The 25343-nt window shown below is 34.3% G+C and overlaps 1 protein-coding gene across 1 annotated transcript in view; it reads right to left on the bottom strand.

Annotated features, from left to right (window-relative positions):
• Nucleotides 1–25343, bottom strand: part of TRPM7 (transient receptor potential cation channel subfamily M member 7) — a 124248-nt gene that overhangs the window by 55544 nt on the left and 43361 nt on the right. Inside the window, exons 5-13 of the mRNA XM_081228070.1 lie at nt 23990–24203; nt 21275–21399; nt 20297–20468; nt 18886–19060; nt 17679–17802; nt 15125–15197; nt 13241–13341; nt 5935–6069; nt 2498–2551 (exon numbers count right to left, since the gene is read on the bottom strand). Coding sequence (XP_081084196.1) covers nt 2498–2551; nt 5935–6069; nt 13241–13341; nt 15125–15197; nt 17679–17802; nt 18886–19060; nt 20297–20468; nt 21275–21399; nt 23990–24203 — 1173 coding nt within the window. The remainder of the gene's footprint in view (nt 1–2497; nt 2552–5934; nt 6070–13240; nt 13342–15124; nt 15198–17678; nt 17803–18885; nt 19061–20296; nt 20469–21274; nt 21400–23989; nt 24204–25343) is intronic.

Genomic DNA, 25343 nt, shown 5'->3' with positions numbered 1-25343 from the left:
TAAGCCATTTGTGAGTTTGGAAAGACTGTTTCAGAATGAATTATTGATTAAAGTGTTTAATCATCAGATGAGTTATACATATTAACCAATTCTGCCCTCTTACACCATCACCATTCTTTCATTCCCCTAATTATAACTTCATGAACTTAATACTTTTTAAAATGCTTATACTTTTTATATTTTTGCTGCATCTGTGAAGTTTCTAATTTCTAGGTATCTATATTCTTTAGATTGCTAATTTTAAAACTAATCAAAAAACATATTTTGGGGCTTCCCTGGTGGCGCAGTGGTTGAGAGTCCACCTGCCAATGCAGGGGACACGGGTTCGTGCCCCGGTCCGGGAAGATCCCACATGCCGCAGAGCGGCTGGGCCCGTGAGCCATGGCCGCTGAGCCTGCGCGTCTGGAGCCTGTGCTCCGCAACAGGAGAGGCCACAACAGTGAGAGGCCTGCGTACAGCAAAAAACAAACAAACAAAAAAAACCATATTTTCATCTTAAATACAAGATTTTTGTTTTTATTTCATCTTAAGCAACCTCAAAATATGCTCTACGATTAAGGATGTCAGGTATGATAGATATTTTAGTTTTATTTTTTTTTAATCTGACAAATACCCTTATGTTATGAATTCACTTGAATGGGAAATACTTAATTTAAGGAAAATAATGTGAGTTATCTAAAAAAAATGATAAGCAATTTCTCAAGCTATACAAATAACTTAGAAAACTCATTAATTTGAATTAGAAAATATTCAATCACTGCTTTTACTTCAGGATTTTTCACTTATGCAAGTAGAAAAACTGGGCTTATTATTATAGCCATCAATGTAAAAGAAGTTAACATATAACAAATCTCCTGTGTGAGGTTCCCAGAATTAACAACTATAGTTCTGCTAAACCACGTAAGTAAATCATAATGCAAATGTGTTCAAGAAATCCCCGGACTGAAGGTCTCCCTCATTATTCAAGCTTTCTGGGAAGAAAAAAAAAAAAAAAGAAAGCTTTAGTTACTTAAACAAAACAAACAAAAATTAATGTGAATTGTCCAGAATAGGAAAATCCACAGAGATAGAAAAGAATTAACAGTTGCTTAGGGCAGGCTCAGAGGCAAGGAGTAGCGAAGGAGCAGGAATGGGGAGAGACTGCTAATGGGTATGAAGTTACTTTGGGGGGTATTGTAAATACTCTAAAATTGTGGCGACGGTGGCACTACCCTGAATATAGAAAGTCACTGAACTATATATACACTTCACATGGATGAATGTTATGGTATGTGAAATACATTTCAATAAAGCTACAAAAAAAAGCACATGGAAAAAAATAAAGAAAAAAATTTTAAGTATGACAAAGTCTAAGTTCTTTTTATGAAATGTTAGTTTAGTATTAAACATATTACAAAACACAGAAAATGACATTTCTATCAAGTTTTCCATTTTTTAATAGTACACTCACTCACACTTAATGGTAAGTAAAACATTTGAATGAAGAATTCCAAAAGGAAAGCATTTCAGTTCAGAAACTTTAAAAATAATTCAATTAACTAAATATGAGTACTTTTTCATCAAGGGAAATAAAACTATTGGATATCAATAGTTTAAGTTGTTATAATTTTTAAGTAAGTGTTTAAAACTATTAATTCACAGAGAATCCAGTAGAAAAGAAGAGGAATATCAGTGTATCAAGTTTAGTCACCACAGAATGGCTTCAGACCATATGAGAGCCTTATATATGAAATCACTACCAATACTGAATATAAAAGAAGAGGGAAGAGGGAGAGAGACAAGAGACAGAGATGGTAGCGGCGGGGGGGGGGAGAGAAAAACATGCACAGAGAGAAAGACAGAACATTTTCAGCCTTTTTATTGGCAAAATCTGCCATTGAAGATCACCAATCTGTGTTTCTCTCAACGTCCTTTACATGCCCAGGGAAAAATTTCTTCTTAACACAGAGAAAGAAGATCTTCCTTTATGAACAAATGAGCATTATGAAATTCATCATACTATATCCTGGATGACTAGAAGCTCAGGTCTTAATTTCATAAACTTTCCTTTCTCTTGATTTCTGATACATTATGCTCTTTACTCCTGTATTACTACAAATTTATCCCTTATTTTAATCTCGATCTAAAAAAAGTCACTGGGCTTCCCTGGTGGCGCAGTGGTTGAGAGTCCGCCTGCCGATGCAGGGGACACGGGTTCGTGCCCCGGTGTGGGAGAGTCCCACCATGCCGCGGAGCGGCTGGGCCCGTGAGCCATGGCCGCTGAGCCTGCGCGTCTGGAGCCTGCGCGTCCGGAGCCTGCGCTCCGCAACGGGAGAGGCCACAACAGTGAGAGGCCCGCATACCGCAAAAAAATAAAATAAAATAAAAATAAAAATAAGAATAAAAAAAGTCACTTTATTGCTAATTTTAAGATGCACTGAAATGCTTTCTAGGAACAGATGAAATATAAATGACTTTTCTAAAATAATATTTTTCGAAAACAAAAATAATCTCTTACCTGTTTGACATCTCGAACAAGATGAAATAGCATTGGATTAGTTGGGCCTTGTTTCTTTAAGGAGAAAATAATTAGAGCAAACTATTATTTTTCTTCTAAAATAACTTAAACAACTTCCTTTTTGTTACAGGACTTTTGTTCTTACACAAATTATATTGTTTTTGAGTTATACAAGTTCTGTGCATAAAATGGAACAATGAAAAAGAGGTAACTATTTCATGTTGTCATATTTACCTTTAACAAGATATATAATTTCTTATGCTCTTACATTTTTACTTATGCAAAACACAAAAGCTTTTCTTTTCTAAAAGTCATGCAAACATTGCAAGCTTCACAATTATATGTTAAATTTAATTTATATTTCATTGATAATGGAGGCATACATTCTCTTTCCTCTTGTTAAAATGTCTGTACCTCTGTTTCTGCCACTGATCATCAAGCTGTAGCAATACATTAAATATTTTGGGTAACAAACTTTTAACATTTTTATATATGCCATCTTTTCCATTATTATCTTAATTCTATTTAAATATAATATTACAGTAGACTAGTGACAAGTTTCATTTTTACATTAATCTTATTTTGATGGTATCCTGTATTTTGAAAAAATACCCAGGAGTATATCTCCCCCCAACAAAACTGAGATAAATGGGCCAAAAAGATATTCTTCTAAACTTTTTAGACAGTGCTCTGACCTATTTGAAATTTACTGCAATTGATTCTATGCAGCACAAATCAAGAGAATTACTGTCAACTTTAAATCTATTGTTTAAAAGAAATATCAAATGAGATTTTTCTCCCACCATTATGTTACTGTTAATTTTTATGAGGTTATTGTAGTAATCAATTCAATGTACTTCTCCATTTTGATTACATATACTTGGTAATACATTTTCAAATCTAAGTGGGTAAACTTATTATTCCTTTGAAAACAATATTATTTTCTTTGATATTATTGGCTTTCAAATTCTATATAATATCTAAAAATGGATATAACTGATACGGCATTCTTTTTATAGTATTTAGTCTATAGACTTAAGAGCTGAGTTCCCTCAGCTCATTCTCCCCGTAAGTTAATTTTTTTTTATTTAAAATGTCATTTATTTTTAACATAAAGAAACAAACTTAGTAGAAATATTTACAAAAAATTGGTAATATTTTAGTGCACTTAGATAGACTTACAAAATATTTACAGCTGAAACATTTCTGAAATGCAAAGTATTATAAAAAATAAAGACAGAAGACCTGTAAGTTAATTTTTAAAAAATAAATGTGTCTTCCAAGTGAATGTGAATTATTTCATACTTTTTAAGTATTAGGAAGCTTCATTGTATTTTCTCTAATAGTATATAACCAGAGAGAAACGCAATTTTTGTAATTCTATTTTATCTTAATCCATTAATGTTTATTCATTAAATATAACTTCTTAGTAAAAAATAAGTACACTTTAACACAGCAGTTCTCAAAAGTGCAATCTGGGGACTCCTGAAGGTCCCCAAGATCCTTTTAGGAGGCCCATGAGATCGAAAGTGTTTGCAGAATCATGTTAAAATGTTATTTGCATTTATTCATTCTCATTCTCTCAGTGTTCAGTGGAGTTTTCCAGAGGCTTCATGATGTGTGATATTGTGAGATTAAATTCAAAAGCAAACATGAGAATCCAGCTGCCTTCTATGAAACCAGACATTAAAGAGATTTGTAAGCCATAAAAGTATTCTACTCTCCTCACTAATTCTTTTTTGTTTTCTTGAAAAATGTTATATACGTTAACACATAATGGATTTATTATTTGTACTGAAGTACAAATTAATAAATATTTTTAAAATTTCTTGGTGTTACATTCCAATATGGTACATATCAACACACATAAGCAAAACCTCTCTAGAACAGCTCTTTGATGTCCTCAATAATTTTTATGTAATAGGATCTTGATAACAAAAAGTTTGAGAACCACTGCTTTATCATGTTATATATAACCCCTTAAACTTTAAAAAATTTTATCAATAACTGATGCTGAATGTTAACTATTATCTTAATAACTTTGAGTTATACAGTTAAAAAATTACTTGCCTTGCTAATAGGATCAATTTTTATTTTTAGTGTTTTATATTTCCTTTACATTTCAGGGATAAACCTTACTTTGGCACAATGAATAATCCTTTTAATTTTTACATCTATTTGCTAGAGACAGTAGAATGCCAACAAATCCCTACTCAAAGGAAATTTACAATCCACAGTGGAAGACATAACTGTACTTAACAAACTGCACCACTGGGCTTCACTGTAGCACTGCCTTGGCATTTGAACTAGGTTCCAAACAAAGAATAAAATCCAGTAAGTGGGTAGTAGTAGTAGCTGGAAGAAAAACACATACCAGCACTGTGTAAACAACTAATGCTTTTTTAAAAAGTTTATATTTTGGAGAAATAGTAGGTAGATGATGTAGTTTAAATATCCACCATGCAGAGGTGGGAGATAGGAATTAAAAGGCCAAGTGAGAGAAATAGCTGAGGCAAAATTTCAAAAGCTGAAGAGCTTTGAAAATCAAGCGAAGGCTTTGAGTATTATTCTACATACACTGGGGAGCCATCAAAAGTTTTTAAACTGGAGAAAGATATAAAATATGTCACTATAAGAATATTTAGGTTAAAGATTTGAAAATAGACAAGGAAATTAGATTACTGAAGTAGTATAGGCTGGAAATGATTGAGTAGTACAAAGACATTAGGAATGAAAAGAGATAAATAGGTAGAAACTGATAAATAAAAGGAAACAGCTTTGCAGAGAAGTCAAAGTTAGAAAGCTAGGATTTGGTCATAGTACTCCTCAAGGTATGCTTCTATTAGTAATGAAAAACCATTAAGAATAGTAGTATTTACTCTCTCCAATGTTAGTGATATGAAATTTGAAACAAAATGAGAAAGGCTTTGTAAAAGGAATAATTAGTTTTCAGGAGCTCTTTAAAAGAAAAATTGAAGAACAGTATGTAAGCTGAAAGTATGACACCACAAGGTCAAAATCATGAATGTAAACAACAAAAAGGAGAAAAGAAAAAGCAATGTGTAATTTCTCCATTGGTCAAAGGAATCAAAAGAAATTTGGTGTAACAAATGACCACCAAGAAAAAGAAGAAATATAATAACTCTATAATTAAGAACTTGATCTTATAGTTTTAAAAAGGGGTGAGGTGAAGGAAAGGGTTAACACTAACTGCATCTCTTTCCTATGTGGTTATGGTGACAGAGAAGGTCTCCAGAAACAGGGAAAGGGTTCCAGACTGTCATATAAACAATCTATACTAAGACTGGCTGTAATTTTTCCATGTAATCCAGCAAAACTTTAAAGGTTTTACCAATAGGAATGAATATACTCAGGTAAAATGACACTTTCCAAAGATGATAAAACTTAGTCCACAAAGAATTTTAACATACACTTACAGTGTTGTAAAGTTCTTCCAGTCTAGGAATGGTAAGGAATTTATGCATGCTTACTCCATTTTCAATAAGAAGTTTTACAAATGCAACTCTATCCATTACAAGAGCATCAAGCATAGCTTGTTCCAAGGATCCAACCTAAAACAGTATCAAAATTAATAAAATTATACAAACAGTTCTATATGCAAGTCCTTAGGATTTATACATATTTGTTCCTAAACAGTTTTAGAACAAAATTAAAAAGATGCAAAGTAATAAAAGGCTATGACTTAAGGTATATAGGGAATAGATAAAAAGACCTCACTAGAGTAGCATTCCCTAAAAAACATTCTGTAGGACAGCAAGGGTCACGTGGTGGGGGAAAACAAGAAAGAATCCACCATCAAGTAAATTTTGGGAAAAATACCTTAGAGCAATGATTCTCAGTGTTTAAGAAAGGTTTTTTTAGAGGGATCATTTCAATAATTGGGGGCCACTACTACATTTAATGGACACAGTCAAAAGATACCAGAAATCATGCAATATGCCAGACAATGTCACTCAAAAAGGAATTGGCTTGCATCTCATACAACTTTCTATTATCCTGTTAGATTCTCACAAATGAAAATCCAGTAATTCTGCTTTACATATAAACACAAAGTATTCTGTCACAAACTTCCCAAAAATACAACTACTATATAAGTTAGAAAAGACTGTACTTAGTTTTCTTTAAAACTTTAACAGAAACCATTCACCGTCAGAGAAAAATCATATCTCTTAACAGCAATACAACATGCGGCACTGCAGTTTAATATAACACCCGTATCAGTCAGCATTTGTAGCACCCCCTTGTAAGTTTTTAGAGACACTTTTACAGACTTCAACAGACACTGAATCAAATACTCTAAAATCAGTGAAGACACAAATACAGAAATTTCACTGAGAAGCATTATAAAAGTCATCTTACTAATGTAATAATATTAGTATATTTAGTATTACTGATATATTAATATTTTAGTAATACCTCATTGCTTCTGTATAGTTTTAAATATTTTGGTATCATAGGATAAAAAACTTTGTCATGAAAATCAATACCAAAATCACTGGGTTTGGGCTTCCCTGGTAGCACAGTGGTTAAGAATCCGCCTGCCAATGCAGGGGACATGGGTTCGAGCCCTGGTCTGGGAAGATCCCACATGCCGTGGAGCAACTAAGCCTGTGCGCCACAACTACTGAGCCTGCACTCTAGAGCCCATGAGCCACAGCTACTGAGCCCGCATGCCTAGAGCCCATGCTCTGCAATAAGAGAAGCCACCACAATAAGAAGCCTGCACACGGCAAACGAAGAGTAGCCCCCACTCCCCACAACTAGAGAAAGCCTGCGTGCAGCAATAAACACCCAACGCAGCCAAAAATAAATAAATAAAATAAATAAAAATTTAAAAAATCATTGGGTTTTTTCACCTGTTGTTTTTAAATCTTTACTGTCTTCAGAAGTTTACCATACTACTATACAACTTCTCTACAGCAGTTTCTATTACCATTTCTTTACCCAATCTACCCTTGATTTCCATTACTTTGCAAAGGATAGGGTCTCCAAAATCTTTTTAGTGTACAGACTAAATGCATGCCTTATGCATGATGCATGATGATCAGACGGCAGATATGTTTTCTGGCATTTTTTTTCACCACTCAGTTCTATTTCATAACAAGGAAAATATTTTGGCATTGCACTTAAAAACAAGGCACAACTAACTTATAAGAATGTAATACTTATTCAATTTCTCATATATTAACAGCCTGTAATTGATCATGGCATGTTATTCCTATTTTAGTTAAGATTATCTCCTACTTTCTCGTATCACATACAAATCTGATTTGTTATTAACTTATTCTAACATTAACAACATTTACTCTATTGCTCAGTTGGTCCTCTCTCCTTTCTTTTCTTATCCTGTACTTGTAAGGGGTGTTCTTCTGTTCCCCATGGATTTTAAGTTACCAACAATAACATTCCTGTATTAGTCTGGTTAATTGAAAAAATCATCACCAAAACCTATGTCAAGGATCTTACCACCTATGTTTTCTTTTAAAAGTTTTATGGTTTCAGGTCTTATGTTCAATTAATTATGAATTAATTTTTGTGTGTGGTATAAGACAGTGGTCAAGTTTCAGTCTTCTGCATGTGGCTGTCCAATTTTCCCAACATCAATAATTGAAAACACTGTCCTCCCATTGTATATTCTTGACTACTCTGTCCTAAATTAATTGACCATATGTGCATGAGTTTATTTCTGGGCTCTCTATTCTGTTCCACTGACCTATTTATCTATTTTTATGCCAATACCATACTGTTTAAATTACCATAACTTTGTGACACAGTTTGAAATCAGGAAGCATAATGCCTCCAGCTTTGTTCTTCTTTCTCAAGATTGTTTTGGCTATTCAGGATCTTTTGTGGTTCCATACAAATTTTAGAATTTCTTGTTCTATTTCTGTGAAAAATGCCATTGGAATTTCGATAGAGATTGCACGGAATCTGTAGATTGCTTTGGGTAGTACAGACATTTTAGCAATACTGATTCTCCCAATCAATGAGCACAAAATATCTTTCCATTTCTCTGTATCTTCTTCAATTTCTTTCATCAACATATTATAGTTTTTAGTTCACAGATCTTTCATCTCCTTGGCTGAATTTATTCCTAGGTAATTTATTCTTTTTGATGCAATTGCAAGTGGGATTGTTTTCTTAATTTCTCTTTCAGATATTTTGTTATTAGTGTATAGAAACACAACAAACTTATGCATATTTATTTTGTATCCTACAACTTTGCTGAACTCATTTATTAGTTCCAACAGTTTTTTGGTGAAGTCTTTAGGGTTTTCTACACATAGTATCATGTCATCAGCAAAGAGTGAGAGTTTTATTTCTTCCTTTCCAATTTAGATGCCTTTTATTACTTTTTCCTGCCTAAGTGCTGTGGCTAGGGCTTCCAATACTATGCTGAATAAAAGTAGCAAGAGTGGGCATCCTTGTCTTATTACTGATCTTAAAGGAAAAGCTTTCAACTCTTCACCACTGAGTATGATGTTAGCTGTAGGCCTTTATTATGTCATATATGCCTTTACTATGTTGAGGTGCATCCCCTCTATACCTGCTTTGTTGAGAGTCTTTATCATAAATGGACATAGAATCACGTGAAATGCTTTTTCTGTATCCACTGAGTTGATTATATGATTTTTATCATTGTTTTTCTTAATGTGATATATCACGTTGACTGATTTGCAGATCCCTGGAATAAATCCCACTTGATTATGGTATATGGTCCTTTAAAAGTATTGTTGAGGGCTTCCCTGGTGGCGCAGTGGTTGAGAGTCCGCCTGCCGATGCAGGGGATACGGGTTCGTGCCCCGGGCTGGGAAGATCCCACATGCTGCGGAGTGGCTGCACCCGTGAGCCATGGCTGCTGGACCTGCGCGTCCGGAGCCTGTGCTCCGCAACGAGAGAGGCCACAACAGTGAGAGGCCCGCGTACCACAAAAAAAAAAAAAGTATTGTTGAATTCAGTTTCCTAAATATTCTGTTGAAGATTTTCAAAAGATGTTGTCTGAGGGCATGGATTCCAGTCAGTCTGAATCTGGATGCTGAAATACTCCCCTTAGGGACACTGATAGGTAACTGCACATTCTCAACTACTGGGAGCTAGTAAAAATACAATATGTTCCTTGAACAAGCAGAAAGGTTTGAGAGAGAACAAAAAGCTGAGTCAAGGTTGATTGATAAGGCTCATCCCCTACACAAAGCTACTTCTTCAAGACTGGAAGAGGTGGTTATTTCATCTACTGTACAGAAACCAAACACAGTCAAGTAAAATGGAGAAACTGAGAAATATGTTCCAAATGAAAGAACAAGATAAAACCTCAGGAAAAAACCTCAATGAAATGGAGATAAGTAATTTACCTGATAAAGAGCTCAAAGTAATTATTATAAAGATGCTCACCGAATTGTGGAAAAGAATGAACACAGTGAGAACTTCAACAAAGAGATGGAAAATCTAAGAAAGTACCAAATATAAGTCATAGAGCTGAAGAATAAAAAACTGAACTGAAAAATATACTAACAGGGTTCAAGAGCAGACTAGATGAAGCAGAAGAAAGGATCTGTCAACTTGGAGACAAGGTAGTGTAATTCACCCAGAGTAGCAAAAAGAACTTTTAAAAAAGTGAAGTTAGCTTAAGGGACTTATGGGACAACATCAAATGGACTGATACATTTTAGGGTTCCCAGAAGAAGAGAGAGACAAAGGGGCAGAAATTGTATTTGAAGAAATAATGGCGGAAACTTCCCTAACCTGGGGAAGAAAACAGACATCCAGATACAGGAAGCTCAGAGAGTTTCAAATAAGGTGAACCTATAGAGACCCACACCAAGACACATAATGGAAATGCCAAAAGTTAAAGACAAGGAAGGAATATGAAAAGCAGCAAGAGAAAAACAACTTGTTACATACAAGGGAACCTCCATAAGACTATCAGCATATTTTTCAGCAGAAACTTTGCAGGCCAGAAGGGAGTGGCATGATATATTCAAAGTACAGAAAGAAAAAACTTCCAACCAAGAATACTCTACCTGGCAAAAATTCTTATTCTGAATTGAAAGAAAGACTTTTCCAAACTAGCAAAAGCTAAAGAGGTTGATTACCACTAAACCAGCCTTTTAAGAAATGTTAAAGGAGCTTCTTTTAAGCTGAAAAGAAAGGGTGGTAATTAGTAACAAGAAAACATATGAAAGAAATCTCACTGAAAAGGTAAATATATAGTAAAAATAGTAGATTAATCACTTATGAAGTTAGAATAAAGGTTGAAAGACAAAAGTAGTAAAAATAGCCATGATTACAATAATTAGTTAAGGGATACTTGAGGTAAAAAGATGTAAACTGTGACATGAAAACCAGAAAAGAGGAAAGGGGAATATAAAAATGTTGAAATTTAGAATGGGATCAAACAAGTGGTTATCAACATAAAATAGACATTATAGATATGTTATTATATGTAACCCTCATGGTAAACACAAAGCAAAAACCTATACACAAAAGACAAATACACAAGAAAAGAGAAAAAAATATAAGCATATCACTAAAGTCACCAAATCACAAAAGAAGAGAGCAAGAGAGAGAGAAAAAAGGAACAGAATGGAACTACAAAAACAGCCAGAAAACAATTAACAAAATATTGGTAAGTACATACTTATAATAATTATTTTAAATGTAAATGGACTAAGTTCAACAATTCAAAGACACAGAGTAGCTGAATGGATAAAAACACAAGACCTATCTATACGCTGCCTACAAGACACTCACTTTAGATGTAAAGACACACATATAGACTGAAAGTGAAGAAATGGAAAAGGATATTCCATGCAAATGGAAACCAAAAGAAAGCTTACTTATATCAGACAAAATAGACTTTAAAAAAAAGATTGTAATAAGAAACAAAGATGGATGGCACATAATGATAAAGGAGTCAATTCAACAAGAAGATACAATATATGTAAATATTTATATACCCATCATAGGAGCATATAAATACATAAAACAAATATTAACAGTCTTAAAGGGAGAAACAGACAGCAATACAAAATAATAGGGGACTTTAATACCCACTTACATCAGTGGATAGATCATCCAGACAGAAAATCAGTAAGAAAACATCAGCCTTAAATGATACATAGACCAATGGACTTAATAGATATATAGAACGTTCCATCCAAATGCAAGAGAATACACATTCTTCTCAAGTGCACATGGAAAATTTTACAGGATAGACCATGTTAGACCACAAAACAAGTCTTAATAAATTTAAGAAGATTGAAATCATATCAAGCATCTTTTCTGACCACAATGGTATGAAACTAGAAATTACACAAAGAAAACTGGAAAATTCATAAATACATGAAGATCAAACAACATACTACTCAACAACCAATGAATGGGTCAAAGAAGAAATCAAAAAAGAAATTAAGAAGTACCTTGAGAGGGCTTCCCTGGTGGCGCAGTGGTTAAGAATCCACCTGCCAATGCAGGGGACACGTGTTCGAGCCCTGGCCCAGGAAGATCCCACATGCCACAGAGCAACTAAGCCCATGCGCCACAACTGCTGAACCTGCACTCTAGAGCTTGCGTGCCACAACTACTGAGCCTGCGTGCCACAACTACTGAAGCCCATGTGCCTAGAGCCCGTGCTCCGCAACAAGAGAAGCCACTGCAATGAGAAGCCCGCACACTGCAACGAAGAGTAGACCCGCTCGCCGCAACCAGAGAAAGCCCATGCACAGCAACAAAAACCCAATGCAGCCAAATAAATAAATAAATAAATAAAAAGTACCTTGAGAGAAACAAAAATGGAAATATAACATACCAAAATTTGTGGGATGCAGCAAAAGCAGTTCCAACAGGGAAGTTCACAGTGATAAATGCCTACCTCAAAAAACAAGAAAAGTCTCAAATAACCTAACTTTACACCTCAAGAAACTATAAAAAGAACAAACGATACTCAAAGTTAGTAGAAGGAAGAAAGTAACGAAAATTAGAACAGATATAAATGAAACAGATTGAAAAGACAACTAGAATGAAACTAGAAAAGATAAAGTTGACAAACCCTTAGCTAGACTCAGGAAGAAAAAAAAAGAGAGGACTCAAATAAATAAAATCAAAAATGAAACAGATGTTACAACTGATACCACAGAAATACAAAGGATCATTAAGAGGTTAATATGAACAATTACATGCCAACAAACCGACAGCCTAGAAGAAATAGATAAATTCCTAGAAACATACAACCTATCAAGACCAAATCATGATGAAATAGAAATTCTGAACAGTCTGATTACTAGTTAAGGACCAGACAGCTTCACTGGTGAATTTAACCAAACATTCAAAGAACTAATACCAATCCTTCTCAAACTCTTCCAAACTCATTTTATGAGTCCAGCATTACTCTGATACCAAAACCAGACAAGGACCCCAGAAGAAAAGAAAATTACAGGCCAACATTCCTGACAAACACAGATGCAAAGAGCACTATTTCTAAAACTTTTTTCAGTTACAGGATTTTTAAAGATCTATACCCTATAAAAATCACAGTTTTTATCAAGAGGCAAATAGAACTTATTAAATCCTAAATGGATCTGAATGTTGCAGAAATGTTTGGCTACAATAAGTTTGCACTTTTGACTGACAGGTAAATGTCAAGTTAGGTCACAGTTTCAGCAAATACTTTGATATTAACTTAGCTTAATTTAATTACACTGTTTATATAGATTATTTACATACCAGCCACTGCTGTCCATAAACAAATACATGATTTTTGGCAATGTCAACTCTATCCCATGCCAATGTAAGGATGAGCTGGTCAAATGCAGATGCATTAGTGCCTAATCGAATAAAGAAAACAGTCGACAAGTTCAATTAATTTATCTCCATAAAATATGAACACATGAATTCCCCTCCTCCCCCTTTAATTAACTTACACAGCTGGTGTTAGTCACTATTCAGAGGTAGCCTGCCTCAGAAAGATAAGGTTACCCCAGGGTTGAGGACTTTTATTTTCCAACTATAGCAAAGACACAGCCTCATCCATCGCAAACAATTCAGAATGCACAAGAATGAATAGAAAAGAAAGAGGATCTGTTTCTATCACAGCAATAGTATTGACTGTTAATATTATGAAAAATATCCTTACAGGTGTTTTCTGTGCATATATAAGTTCATACATATATTTTTAATTGTTTATGCAAAAGTAGGTCATACTATACAAAATACTCAGCCTGCTTTATGTATCATATTTAGTTTTCAATAACAGTACATATAGATGCACCTTATATATATATAAATACCTTTTAAAGGTGAACTAAAATTTATTCAACAAATATCCTAACTAGTGGACATTTCACGTTATTTTGAATTTTCTGGTGAGTGTATCTTTGTGCACATATTTAACAGGATGAATCTGTAGAAGCCAAATTGCTGTGTAGACGGGTATATAATTTAAAGCTTTTGATACACTGCCAAAATATATTCCAGAAAGGTTATACCATCCATCAGGAGTATACAAATACCCAGTAGGAGGATAAAAAGCTTTTTTTTTTTAAATTAGTTTTTTTTTAAATTATAACATCTTTCCATCATTACCACATTTCCCCCAAGCATTTGTATTCTGCTAAAATCTTTTACTTAAATTTTGACTCATTCTTCCATGAGGTATTCATCTTTTTATTACTAATTTACACCTTTTTGTGATCCTTCCACATTCCTGTTCTTAGTTTTCTCATCTATAAAATGAGGAAAATAATAGGAAATCTTCCTCTTAGGGTTGTCACAAGGGTAAACAACATAAACCACTAAAGCACAGTAGCTAGTACACAGAAAGTACACAGCAAATATTAGGTGCTCTCTTTTAATTTTTTATTTTTATGCAATTGCATTTATTGATCTTTCCCTTTATGGCTTCTGGGCTTCCTATTGCTTATGATCTCTTATTCTCAGATGTTGTACATATGTTATATTTTATTATAGTATTTTTCAAATGTTTGATCTATTGGCAATTCATTGTAGTCTAATATTTGGGAAATTCTTGTGAATGCTAAGATAGTGCCCTCTTGCTCTGCTTCTGCCACCTCACTGCATACTTGGACTTTCAGGTACTCAGAACAACATTTTAGTTTCTAATTTTTGAAAAGATTTTTCACTATAGTATTGTTTGTCTTATCATTTAGATGTCTTTGGAAAGATAATGAGAGGAAAACAATTTAACTGCATGTGCATTAACCCTTTAGTCCTAGAAGATACCATTAGTTTTCTTTCCAAATTTTCCTTCCTAATGAAAATAGCACATTTAAGAATGCCATCCTTAATTTCTATTAACTAATACTCTATTACTTTTAAACACTTATTTTTCAGCCAATTAAAAATGTGACATGTTTGACACATTCATAACAGGATAATTAAATAGGTCTAATGGCATAAATCCTGGTATGAACTTTTTTAAAAGTTATAAGATTAAAAACAAAAATATATTTGTCAAAGAAAGTGAACACTGTGTCTTTTTCAAAGAAAAACTATTAAAAAATTCAATTCTCATTTAGTCAAATTAAAAAATCCTAACTTATATAAAAACACTATAAATGAGAGACCTAACAAATAAATTTTAAGTCTTACCTTTAAGCAGTGCAGTAAGTATTGCTACATCTATATCTTGATGTTCATCTGATCCAATGTGGAAAACAGTAATCTATTTAAAGATCAATTCATAATATTATGCCTTTATATTTTATAACCTAAGACATAGGCATATAAATCACAAAGTAACTGCAAACTACTTGGCAGATATAGTTTTTTTGGGTCAGAAATAATTTCATTACAATCAAAGCACAGAAAATTAAAGAATTTGTATCATTTACCAAATAAAATTCAAGTAGGGACTTCCCAGGTGGCACAGTGGTTAAGAATCCACCTGCCAATGCAGGGGACACGAGTTTGATTCCTTGTCCAGGAAGATCCCACATGCCACGGAGCAACTAAGCCTGGGCGCCACAACTACTGAGCCTGCGCTCTAGAGCCCGTGAGCCACAATTACTGAGCCCACATGCCACAACTACTGAAGCCCGTGTGCCTAGAGCCTGTGTTCCACAACAAGAGAAGCCACTGCAATGAGAAGCTCACACACACTGCAACGAAGAGCAGCCCCCACTCGCCGCAACTAGAGAAAGCCCACACGCAGCAATGAAGACCCAACACAGCCCAAAATAAATAAATTATAAATTTAAAAAAATTATAAAATAAATAAAATTCAAGTATATTCAAAATGTTTGGTTTCATATTATATTAATTTTTTATATATTTTATGTCCATTACTAGAATAAGCAATTTATGAGCTAAGGCTATATAGATTACTAATCTGAGTAAATCCTGCTGTTTCTTCTGCAGAGTGGACACTTACTCAGTTCAAGTAAATATATGTGTTCTTGAATGAGAAGTGTTTTGTTGAATCCTTTTACTTGAAATTTATTTAAAGTTATTTGAAACATAATACCATTAAAGAGAGGTTTTCATTTAATAACCTTTTCATAAAATAAAAGTCTATTGTTATAACCCCAATACAAATTTTTCAACTAACTTCATTTCATAGTAAACAAAAATGAAATGCATGAAAGAAAACAGCAGATCAAACCATGTTATCATCCACCTACTTAGAGAACTGTTAAAATTTTTTGTCTCTGTAAACTTAAGCCCATGTCTAGATGACTGAAATTAAGCAACACTGGTCTCTATTTTTTTTTTATTGGAGTGTAATTGCTTTACAATATTGTGTTAGCTTATACTGTACAGCAAAGTGAATCAGCTATACATATACATATATCCCCTCTCTTTTGGGATTTCCTTCTCATTTAGGTCACCACAGAGCACTGAGTAGAGCTCCCTGTGCTATACTATACAGCAGGTTCTCATTAGTTATCTATTTTACCCATAGTATCAATAGTGAAGCAGCACTGATCTTTAATTTGAGCACTCACTCAGAGGAAAATAGGGTTTTTTCCTCCAAATATATTTTAGAGAAGCCAATAATAACTCTTTAGAGTTCTTCCTTGATCCTGGACATAATCTACTGAGGCTTAGTTATGAAACTTTTCCAAAAATAGAAGTGCAATACATGTCTCCACACCATATAAAAACTATATTCTAGGGGCTTCCCTGGTGGTGCAGTGGTTGAGAATCCGCCTGCCAATGCAGGGCACACACGGGTTCAATTCCTGGTCCGGGAGGATCCCACATGCCGCGGAGCAACTAAGTCTGTGCGCCACAACTATTGAGCCTGTGCTCTAGAGCCCATGAGCCACAACTACTGAGCCCGCGTGCCGCAACTACTGAAGCCCACACGCCTAGAGCCCCTGCTCCACAACAAGAGAAGCCACCACAATGAGAAGCCCACACACAGCAACGAAGAGTAGCCCCCGCTCACAGCAACTAGAGAGAGCCCGCACGCAACAAAGACCCAACACAGCCAAAATAAAGAAATAAATTAATTGATTTAAAAAAACTATAATCCTTCTATGCTATCTCTTAGCTTGAACAAAATTATAAATTACATCTTTACATGGTTAAAAAAGATTTTAAAATTTTAAATCCAAAGTTTTTAAAAAAAGTATTTCTCCAATTGGGAATTCTCTGGAGGTCCAGTGGTTAGGACTCCATGCTTTCACTGCAGAGGGCCTGGGTTCAATCCCTGGTCAGGGAACTAAGATACCATAAGCTATGGGGAGCAGCCAAAAATTAATTAATTAATTAAAAAGCAATTTAGAATGTACTTTGAATGAAATAAAAAGGCTTATTCTGGGCTTCCCTGGTGGCTCAGTGGTTAAGAATCCACCTACCAATGCAGGGGGACACGGGTTCAAGCTCTGGTCCGGGAAGATCCCACATGCTGCAGAGCAACTAAGCCTGTGCACCACAACTACTGAGCCTGTGCTCTAGGGCCCGTGTGCCACAACTACTGAGCCCACGTGCCACAGCTACTGAAGCCCATGTGCCTAGAGCCTGTGCTCCGCAACAAGAGAAGCCACCGCAATGAGAAGCCCACTCACCACAACAAAGCGTAGCCCCCGCTCGCTGCAGCTAGAGAAAGCCCGCGCACAGCAACAGAGACCCAATGCAGCCAAAATAAATAAATAAATTTATATTTTAAAAAAAGGCTTATTCTGTGAAATCTACTTACGAGCTCCTTTCTTTTCATACATTCCATCAGTGTTTGAAATAAATGAACTGCTTCACTCTGGCCAAAGTTAAATGTTTTTTTGATGGTTGAAATAATATCAGGCTCTGCTGCATCATGAAGATTCCTGAAGTAAGAGGAAACATAACTCAATCCACTGATTTCAAATTCCATTATTTGCAGAATCTAATATCAAGTCCTAGTGGATCCAGGCAAGACATTTAAAGATACTGTATTAATATTAAGTACTTGGCCCTGAGTGAAATTTTCTCCTTCATCAGACTCCCACTGTAAGTCATAAGGGTGGAAAATGGAATGGAGTGATTTTTCTCTTTGAATTATTTCTAATTTTTTTAATAAGGCATGTGTTAATGTTATCAGTTATACAATATCTTATCATGTAAGATATTGTATAAAGATAATTTTAAGATATTATGGTGTAAAAAGCAGTATTTTATCAAAATGTGTTAAATATCAGCACATTTGCATTTTTATTTCTTTTTCTCAATATGGAATATATTAACATGGCTCAAAAATATGATATAATATAAAATACAATACTGTGAAAATTCATAGTGAAAGTGTCTTTCCCACTGTCTTCCATCAGCCATTCCATCTCAACTGCTTTCAGGAAACACTATTACTTTGTATAATGTTTGAGGATCTCTTTCAATACATACAATTATCTCCTTGTCTTTTTTCCTACATAAAAGGTGCCATAATATACGTTACTGTACATTTTCCTTTTTTTACATACAAATTTTGGTAATCTTTCCAAATCTAGTATACAGATACCTTATGTAACTACAAACTACTCCACTGTGCAGATGTACCATAAGTTATTTATCTAGTCCCCTTGATATAAATGTTCTATTTTGTTCCAATCTTTTACTGTTACAAACCACACTGTATTGAGTAACGTTATATATGTTATTTCACATGTAGGCAAGTATATTTGTAGGAACAATTATCAGAAATGGAACTGTTGGGTCAAAAGATACGTGCCTCTGTATATTTAACAGGTCTTTGAAAATTGTCCACTATAAAGACTCATATTTTAATTCATTCCAATAATGTATCAGACAGGCTATTTCCTCAAGACTTAAGAAGGTATTTTCATATTGATAAAACACTGAAAGAATCTAATATTCTAAAAACCACAGCCTCTTTACATAAAATTATTAAAAATATGTTGTAATCATACACTTACCCTCCTTCTTCTGTTTGTTTATGAATATATGCTAGTAGATCTGCAGCCCTGCCTGTTCCTTCACATACGACGACTGGAACAGGAGGACTTTCCTGAAGGTATTCTAAAACTGTGAGGATAACGTTTGGCCCACCCTCAAATATAAGTGCCACCACAGGAACACCTTGACCAATTCCTTAAAAAAGGTAAAAGATTAATTATGATATTAGGCAAAATTCAGTAATTTAATCTTAGTTTTCACTCAATCAAAAATAAAATGCCAAAATATAATTTCTTATAAGACTGTGTTGACTTAATTTTATGTACTCAACATGATATATAGTCTGATATAAATAAATACTGAATAAATTACTTTTACACTGACTTTAAGTCTGTTCTAAATAACAAAATTAGAAAATCCAACATATGAGGCACACTATAATTTATATATTCACTGAAAAGCAATAATTATTTTGTATATTTCACTAGTTTAACTTGACAAGAAATTAAAACACCAATTTGGTTTTCAGTTTTTTAATACTTTGAGTTGAACTTCTCATATGTATTTGTTTTTAATCACTTTTAAAATGTCTATTTTTTATTCCAAATGCATTGAGACATTAATAGAGAAATTAACAATGGAATCAGGATTACACAGACAGATCAATAAAATCCAAGACTTCTATTAAGAGTAGCAAAACATTTAGTGAATACCAATTTTTGTTTTACAATAACTTGTATTGCAGTGAAAGAATCCAAAATATAGGCATTCCCTAGTGGGGTATGAAGGATTCTAAGACATTCTTAATTTTTAGGAGATGCTATGACTCCATCATAATCTGAAAATACTGTTCTATGAGTTTGTATTTCTATTTCACTTTGTCATAGAGCTCACCTGCTTGGTGTCCTAAAATTATAAAATTTCCTTTTTTTTGAAATAAAAATACAGATGTTGAGCCAGAAAGTTTGACCATGGTCAGAAAGGAAGACCAGTGTCAAAAATACTAACTTTTAAGACATTATCTACCAGAGTGATACCTACTCGTGTTATCAACTTTAAGCAAGGTGATTCTTACTTCACAATAAACTATGTTTTTTCCTCTTCAATCTTGAATTTCAAAGTCGGGTATTGGAATATATCATACATTAAGAATATTTCTGAATTCCTTGAGCTGCAGTGGGATTACAATAGCAACAAAGCTTGCAATGGACCTCTGTGGCTTTGGTTTTGTTATTTGAGTACTCTATTTAATCTCAGACTTCCTTTCCTAGATCTTACTTTGTGTAAGGTCATTCATGGTTGTTTTGTATGTTATCCTGCTACATAAGGAAATGAACACTTAAAGAACAGTCTACCTTTTTTTAGAATGCTGCTTGCAATTAATACAGCCCAGGATAATTTCAACAACAACAAATTTATAAATTCCCTTACTAGCATGAATTCTTTGCTGATTAATAGTTTTTTCAAGTTCTCTTCTCAGTCTGACTTCTGCCCCATACTTTCCAACAGTGCCATCGTCCACCAATATGAAATGGGAATGTAGATTATTCAGAACATTCAATTTGCTCAGAGGGTTCAATAAGGTTTGGTAAGGAGCAACCACCTAAACAATAGCAAACATGAGAGTTAGTGGGCAGGAGTCAATTTAATATAAAGTAAAAAAAAATTTTGAAATAATCTGTAAAGGCAAGTAGGAGGTAAGATTCTATTTATGCATAGCAACAAATAGAAAATGTAAAAGAATATATCAAAAAGCATGAGCTTTTAAGCAACTGAAGATTATTCAATAATGGGTTGAACCACAGTATTGTATTTCGGCTCTCACTGCAGAATATACCATATTTCATCATCCCATGCAAAGGAAACAGCAGCAAACAAGCAAATAAACGAAGAATGTGAAGAAACTATTATTAGTGAATAAAGTGAAATATATAAAGGACACTGAATAAAAGCAATCAAGTGTCATATTGTTATTTTTCCAGTCATAAGTAGAATCTTTAAAATTGATGTTAGAAATTTAATTGCACTTGAAAGTGATCATTATAATTCAGTAATTCCTTTTTAATAATCTCTTGAAAGATATCTATAACCAATTCACGTCTTTAACCTACTTGAATAAAACACCGGTATTTGATTACTACTCTTACAGACAATACAATTAATTCTTAATAGAATGTCGTCATTAAAAATTTAATTACAAAGACTGGCATGACATGGAAACGGTGTGAAATAGTTATACAAAAAAAGGCAGAAACAAAATGTATTAACACTACTTTTTGTATCTATGAATGCATTTTCGAAAGGGTCGTGGTATGATCATGAATATTTTAGGTTGACTTCGCATTATTCTTGCTCTAGTTTTGTTTATACATAAGTTTAAATGTAAGAAATTTTAAAAAGCACTCTTACATCTCTCCCAACAAGATCATTTTTGTTTTCAATCACTCCCCATGGAGCTATTCCGATAGTGCAAATCTTTCGAGATGATCTGGAAGCATGTTCTTTAAGGGCATCACCAACATGTTTTGCCACACCTGTTCATACAAAATTTAATTCACTTTATTTGAAAGTCTTTACCGTGCTCAGAACAATCCTTTGCTCAATAACATTCCAATGGTGATATTTTTCTTTACATACACTAGATAAAAGGCAACAAGGTCCAAAAGACAAACTTACAAAAGAAAACACAAGGACAAAAAAGAAAAAAACCCCCACAATGTCCAATCACTACAACTGCCTGAAACACACATAAAACTAACTTTTACCATGTTGTTAGGCCTAGTCTCCTCTCTTAGATTCCTCATGTTAACTGTAGTTTTTGTTACTGCTCTAAACATCATCTAAAAAAAAAGAAGTGTATGGCTCAGGACTATAAGCAAAACACACATGCTCACAAAAAACTACAAAAGTTTTCCAACTGAGTCAAAATTGGGGGGAAAGTAGAAAAGATAATTCAAAAGAGCACATAACTTCTCATTATCATTTGTTATGGACTGAACTGTATCCTCTCCAAAATTCATGTTGAAATCCTAATCCCAGTACCTTAGAATGTGAAATAGGTTCTTTAGGTTATCATGTGAAAATGAGGCTGTTAGGGTGGGCCCTAATCCAATCTGACTGGTGTCCTTTTAAGAAGGGGAAATTTGGACACAAAAAGAGACACCAGGGATGCACATGCACAGGGGGAAGACCACAGGAGGACACAGTGAGAAGAGAACCAACTGTAAGTCAAGGAGAGATGCCTCAGGAGGAACCAAACCTGCTAACATCTTGATCTTGGGTCTCCAGAACTGTGAGAAAATAAATTTCTTTTGTTTAAGCCACCAGGTCTGTGGTATTTTATTATAGCAGCCCTAACAAACCAATGCATCACTCGATTTGATTTTTATAATGCATTAGATCTCATTCCTAACATGGATTATGGAAACAGCACCTTCACTGTTCTTCCAAGTGATGCCTTGCCTGTTTACAGTCTATTTTTAAACCATCATTCAAGTGATCTTTGCTCTTGTCAACTCTCTGCTTAAAACCTCCCCTTCCCATTCGATTAAAAGTCATAGTGCTTATAATGGCCTACAAGGTCTTATATGATGATCTGTCTATTGCCCCTGCTATTCACCACACCACTCCACGCCAGGCCTACCACCACCACCACTCACCCATAACTTTCTGATTTCATCACTTGGCACTCCTTGCTCATTCCACTCAAGCTACACTGGACCTTTCTCACTATTCTTCCAACACTTGCCACTTCTCATTTAAATGCTCTGTCCCACATTATTCTTACCTTGCTCACTTCATTTCCTTCCATCTCTACTCAAATGTCACCTTATCAATGAAGTCCCCTCGACCATCCCTCACTATCCCTCCTCTGTATTTCATGTGTCTCCAAAGCACTTATCATCTAATTTATTATACATTATTTAGTTATCTGTTTGTTGTTTACATCTTCCCCACTAGAATATAAGTTCCATGAAGGTAAATATTTTATTTTGTGGAATGATATATTTTCAGCAGCCAGAAGAGTGCCTGACACACAATGAGGTTCAAAACACAGTTGCTGATAACGAATTAGATTTTTCCAAGCTAATTTAAATAATAACTATGTTTTACTTTGGATATTAAAATTAATTTGCCTTCCATATATCCAACCTGTATATCTAATAGGGAAGACTTAGAATGAAAGATTATAGTACATTAAAAATTAATTTGAAAAGCTATTTCTTACCAGTGTCTAGGCAATGAATTGCCATTCTTCTCTCAATTTACCAGTAGTCAGAGTGATAAGAACAACACTTCGCTTTACAGTAGGGAGTCAGCAAACTTTCTTATAAAGGACCAAATTGTAAATATTTTAGGCTTTGCAGGGCATACAGTCTTTGTTAGACCACTCACCTCTGCTTTTGTAGCACAAAAGTATGATACAAAACAATACAGAAACAAATGAGGGCTTCCCTGGTGGCACAGTGGTTGAGAGTCCTCCTGCCGATGCAGGGGACACGGGTTCATGCCCCGGTCCGGGAAGATCCCACATGCCGCGGAGAGGCTGGGCCCGTGAGCCATAGCCGCTGAGCCTGCGCATCCGGAGCCTGTGCTCCGCAACGGGAGAGGCCACAACAGTGGGAGGCCCGTGTACCGCAAAAAAAAAAACAAAAAAAAACAAATGAGTGTGGCTTCGTTCCAATAAACCTTTATTTACAAAAATAAGGAGTAGGCTGGATTTGGTGCATGGAGCCACAGTTTGCAAACCCCTGCTCTAAAGCATATTATTCTTGGGGATTCTCTGGCGGTCCAGTGGTTAGGACTTGGCACTTTCACGGAGGGGCGAGGGTCCCGGATTCGATCCCTAGTCCGGGAACTAAGATCCCACAAGCCACACAGCATGGCCAGAAATAAATACATAAATAAAGTCTTAATAAAAAAAAGTGAATGATAAAGCGTATTATTCTTTTAAAAGAAGAAATGAAAACCAAATACTTTTTCAGTTAGCATTTATACTTAGGAAGTAGATTATTTAACAGAAGAATTGAATATATTTAGATTCAGTGTTGACTTTTCAAATATCTAATTGATATTATGAAGAATTTACAAGCACACCAAATAAAATTGGTGTAATCACATTACCTGTGTTTACTCCCCCTGTTAAAATCCAGGCTCCAGTTGTAACTGCAGCTTTAATAAGACCCTTTCCAAGCAACTGCTTGATTCGTGGGTGAAGCTCAAATTTCTGCATGCCACCATGTACAGAGATAACAAGTTTGGGTAATTCCATTTGCCATTCTTTAAGCAGAAGTTGTAGAATTACTTCAGGTTTGGTGTCATATGATAGCCTCACATACTAATAAAAAAGATTTTAAAACAATAATTAATAATTGAATATTCATAGGTTTCAAAATGCAACATTATATGACTTAAGAAAAGTTTTGTTTGGATCAGATTATTATAAAATAGATTTCATAGGCTACCTGCATTACACTTCTAGGAATAAGCAATAGCAAATGATTTTAAAGTTGGAAAATCATTCTATAAGAGCTATAGAAGTAGTGGTACTGTAATTTTTAAACCAATATGTAAATTTGTTACTCTTTCTGTTTATATAAACTTAATTACCATTCATCTGATTTACAAATTTATCCACAGTACTCACTGCCTTGTTTAACTATGAGTATGCATTGAGTGAGAAGTGTTAAGGATAGGTATGATGATGGGAAAAGGGAAAATAAGAGGAGAATGGTGAAAACATGGAGACTTCTACAACTCTTGCAACTATGAGAGGCAAATACTGAATTATCTGTTTGAAAGTTTGATCAGAGTTGTGACTATGCAGTAAAATAACACAGATTTTTTAATACAGATGATTGTTTCCTTCACTGGAAGTAACTGTGGATTTGACTCACAAATTACTGAAAATAATAAATTTTGCTCAGTATTTCAAGGTATTCAGATGGAATCACCACTTTAATTGTTGAAAAATCATTCTATAAGAAAAAAAGCTATCATATCTGTGGAGTAAGTTCCTCTGGTTTGAAAGATTTAAAAAATGATCTTTCTGGTAAGTGACATCACAAAATTTACTTGCTATGACTACTGTAATTCATTTTCTTTATCTAAAGCACCTATGACTTAGCTCATAAAAAATCTAAAATATTCAGATGTTGGAAGAAAAACACTTTTAATCATCTCTAATAAAGGTTCTTTGCAAAACAACATATTGCCAATTTCTTTACAAATAGAGATCAAACACCAAGGAAAGTTATCCCAAAATATCAGAATTATATAAAACTGAGAAGACTCTAGAATCCCTTAAGAATGATTTGTAATGAGATTTGTTCTGTACTAAGTCTTTCTGCATTAGTTCTGTTTAACTCATTATTATACTTGGGTACATTAGTAGTGTTTGGAAAACAATCTGAAGTTAATTTTTTTTTAAAAAAAGATTATGTGGGGCCTCCCTGGTGGCGCAGTGGTTGAGAGTCCG

Source organism: Mesoplodon bidens (genome assembly GCF_964165515.1).
Source record: "Mesoplodon bidens genome assembly, chromosome: 3".
In the NCBI taxonomy this organism is placed as follows: Eukaryota; Metazoa; Chordata; class Mammalia; order Artiodactyla; family Ziphiidae; genus Mesoplodon; species Mesoplodon bidens.
The sequence above is the reverse complement of the archived record's forward strand: the minus strand, read 5'-3'. Positions and strand labels throughout refer to the sequence as shown.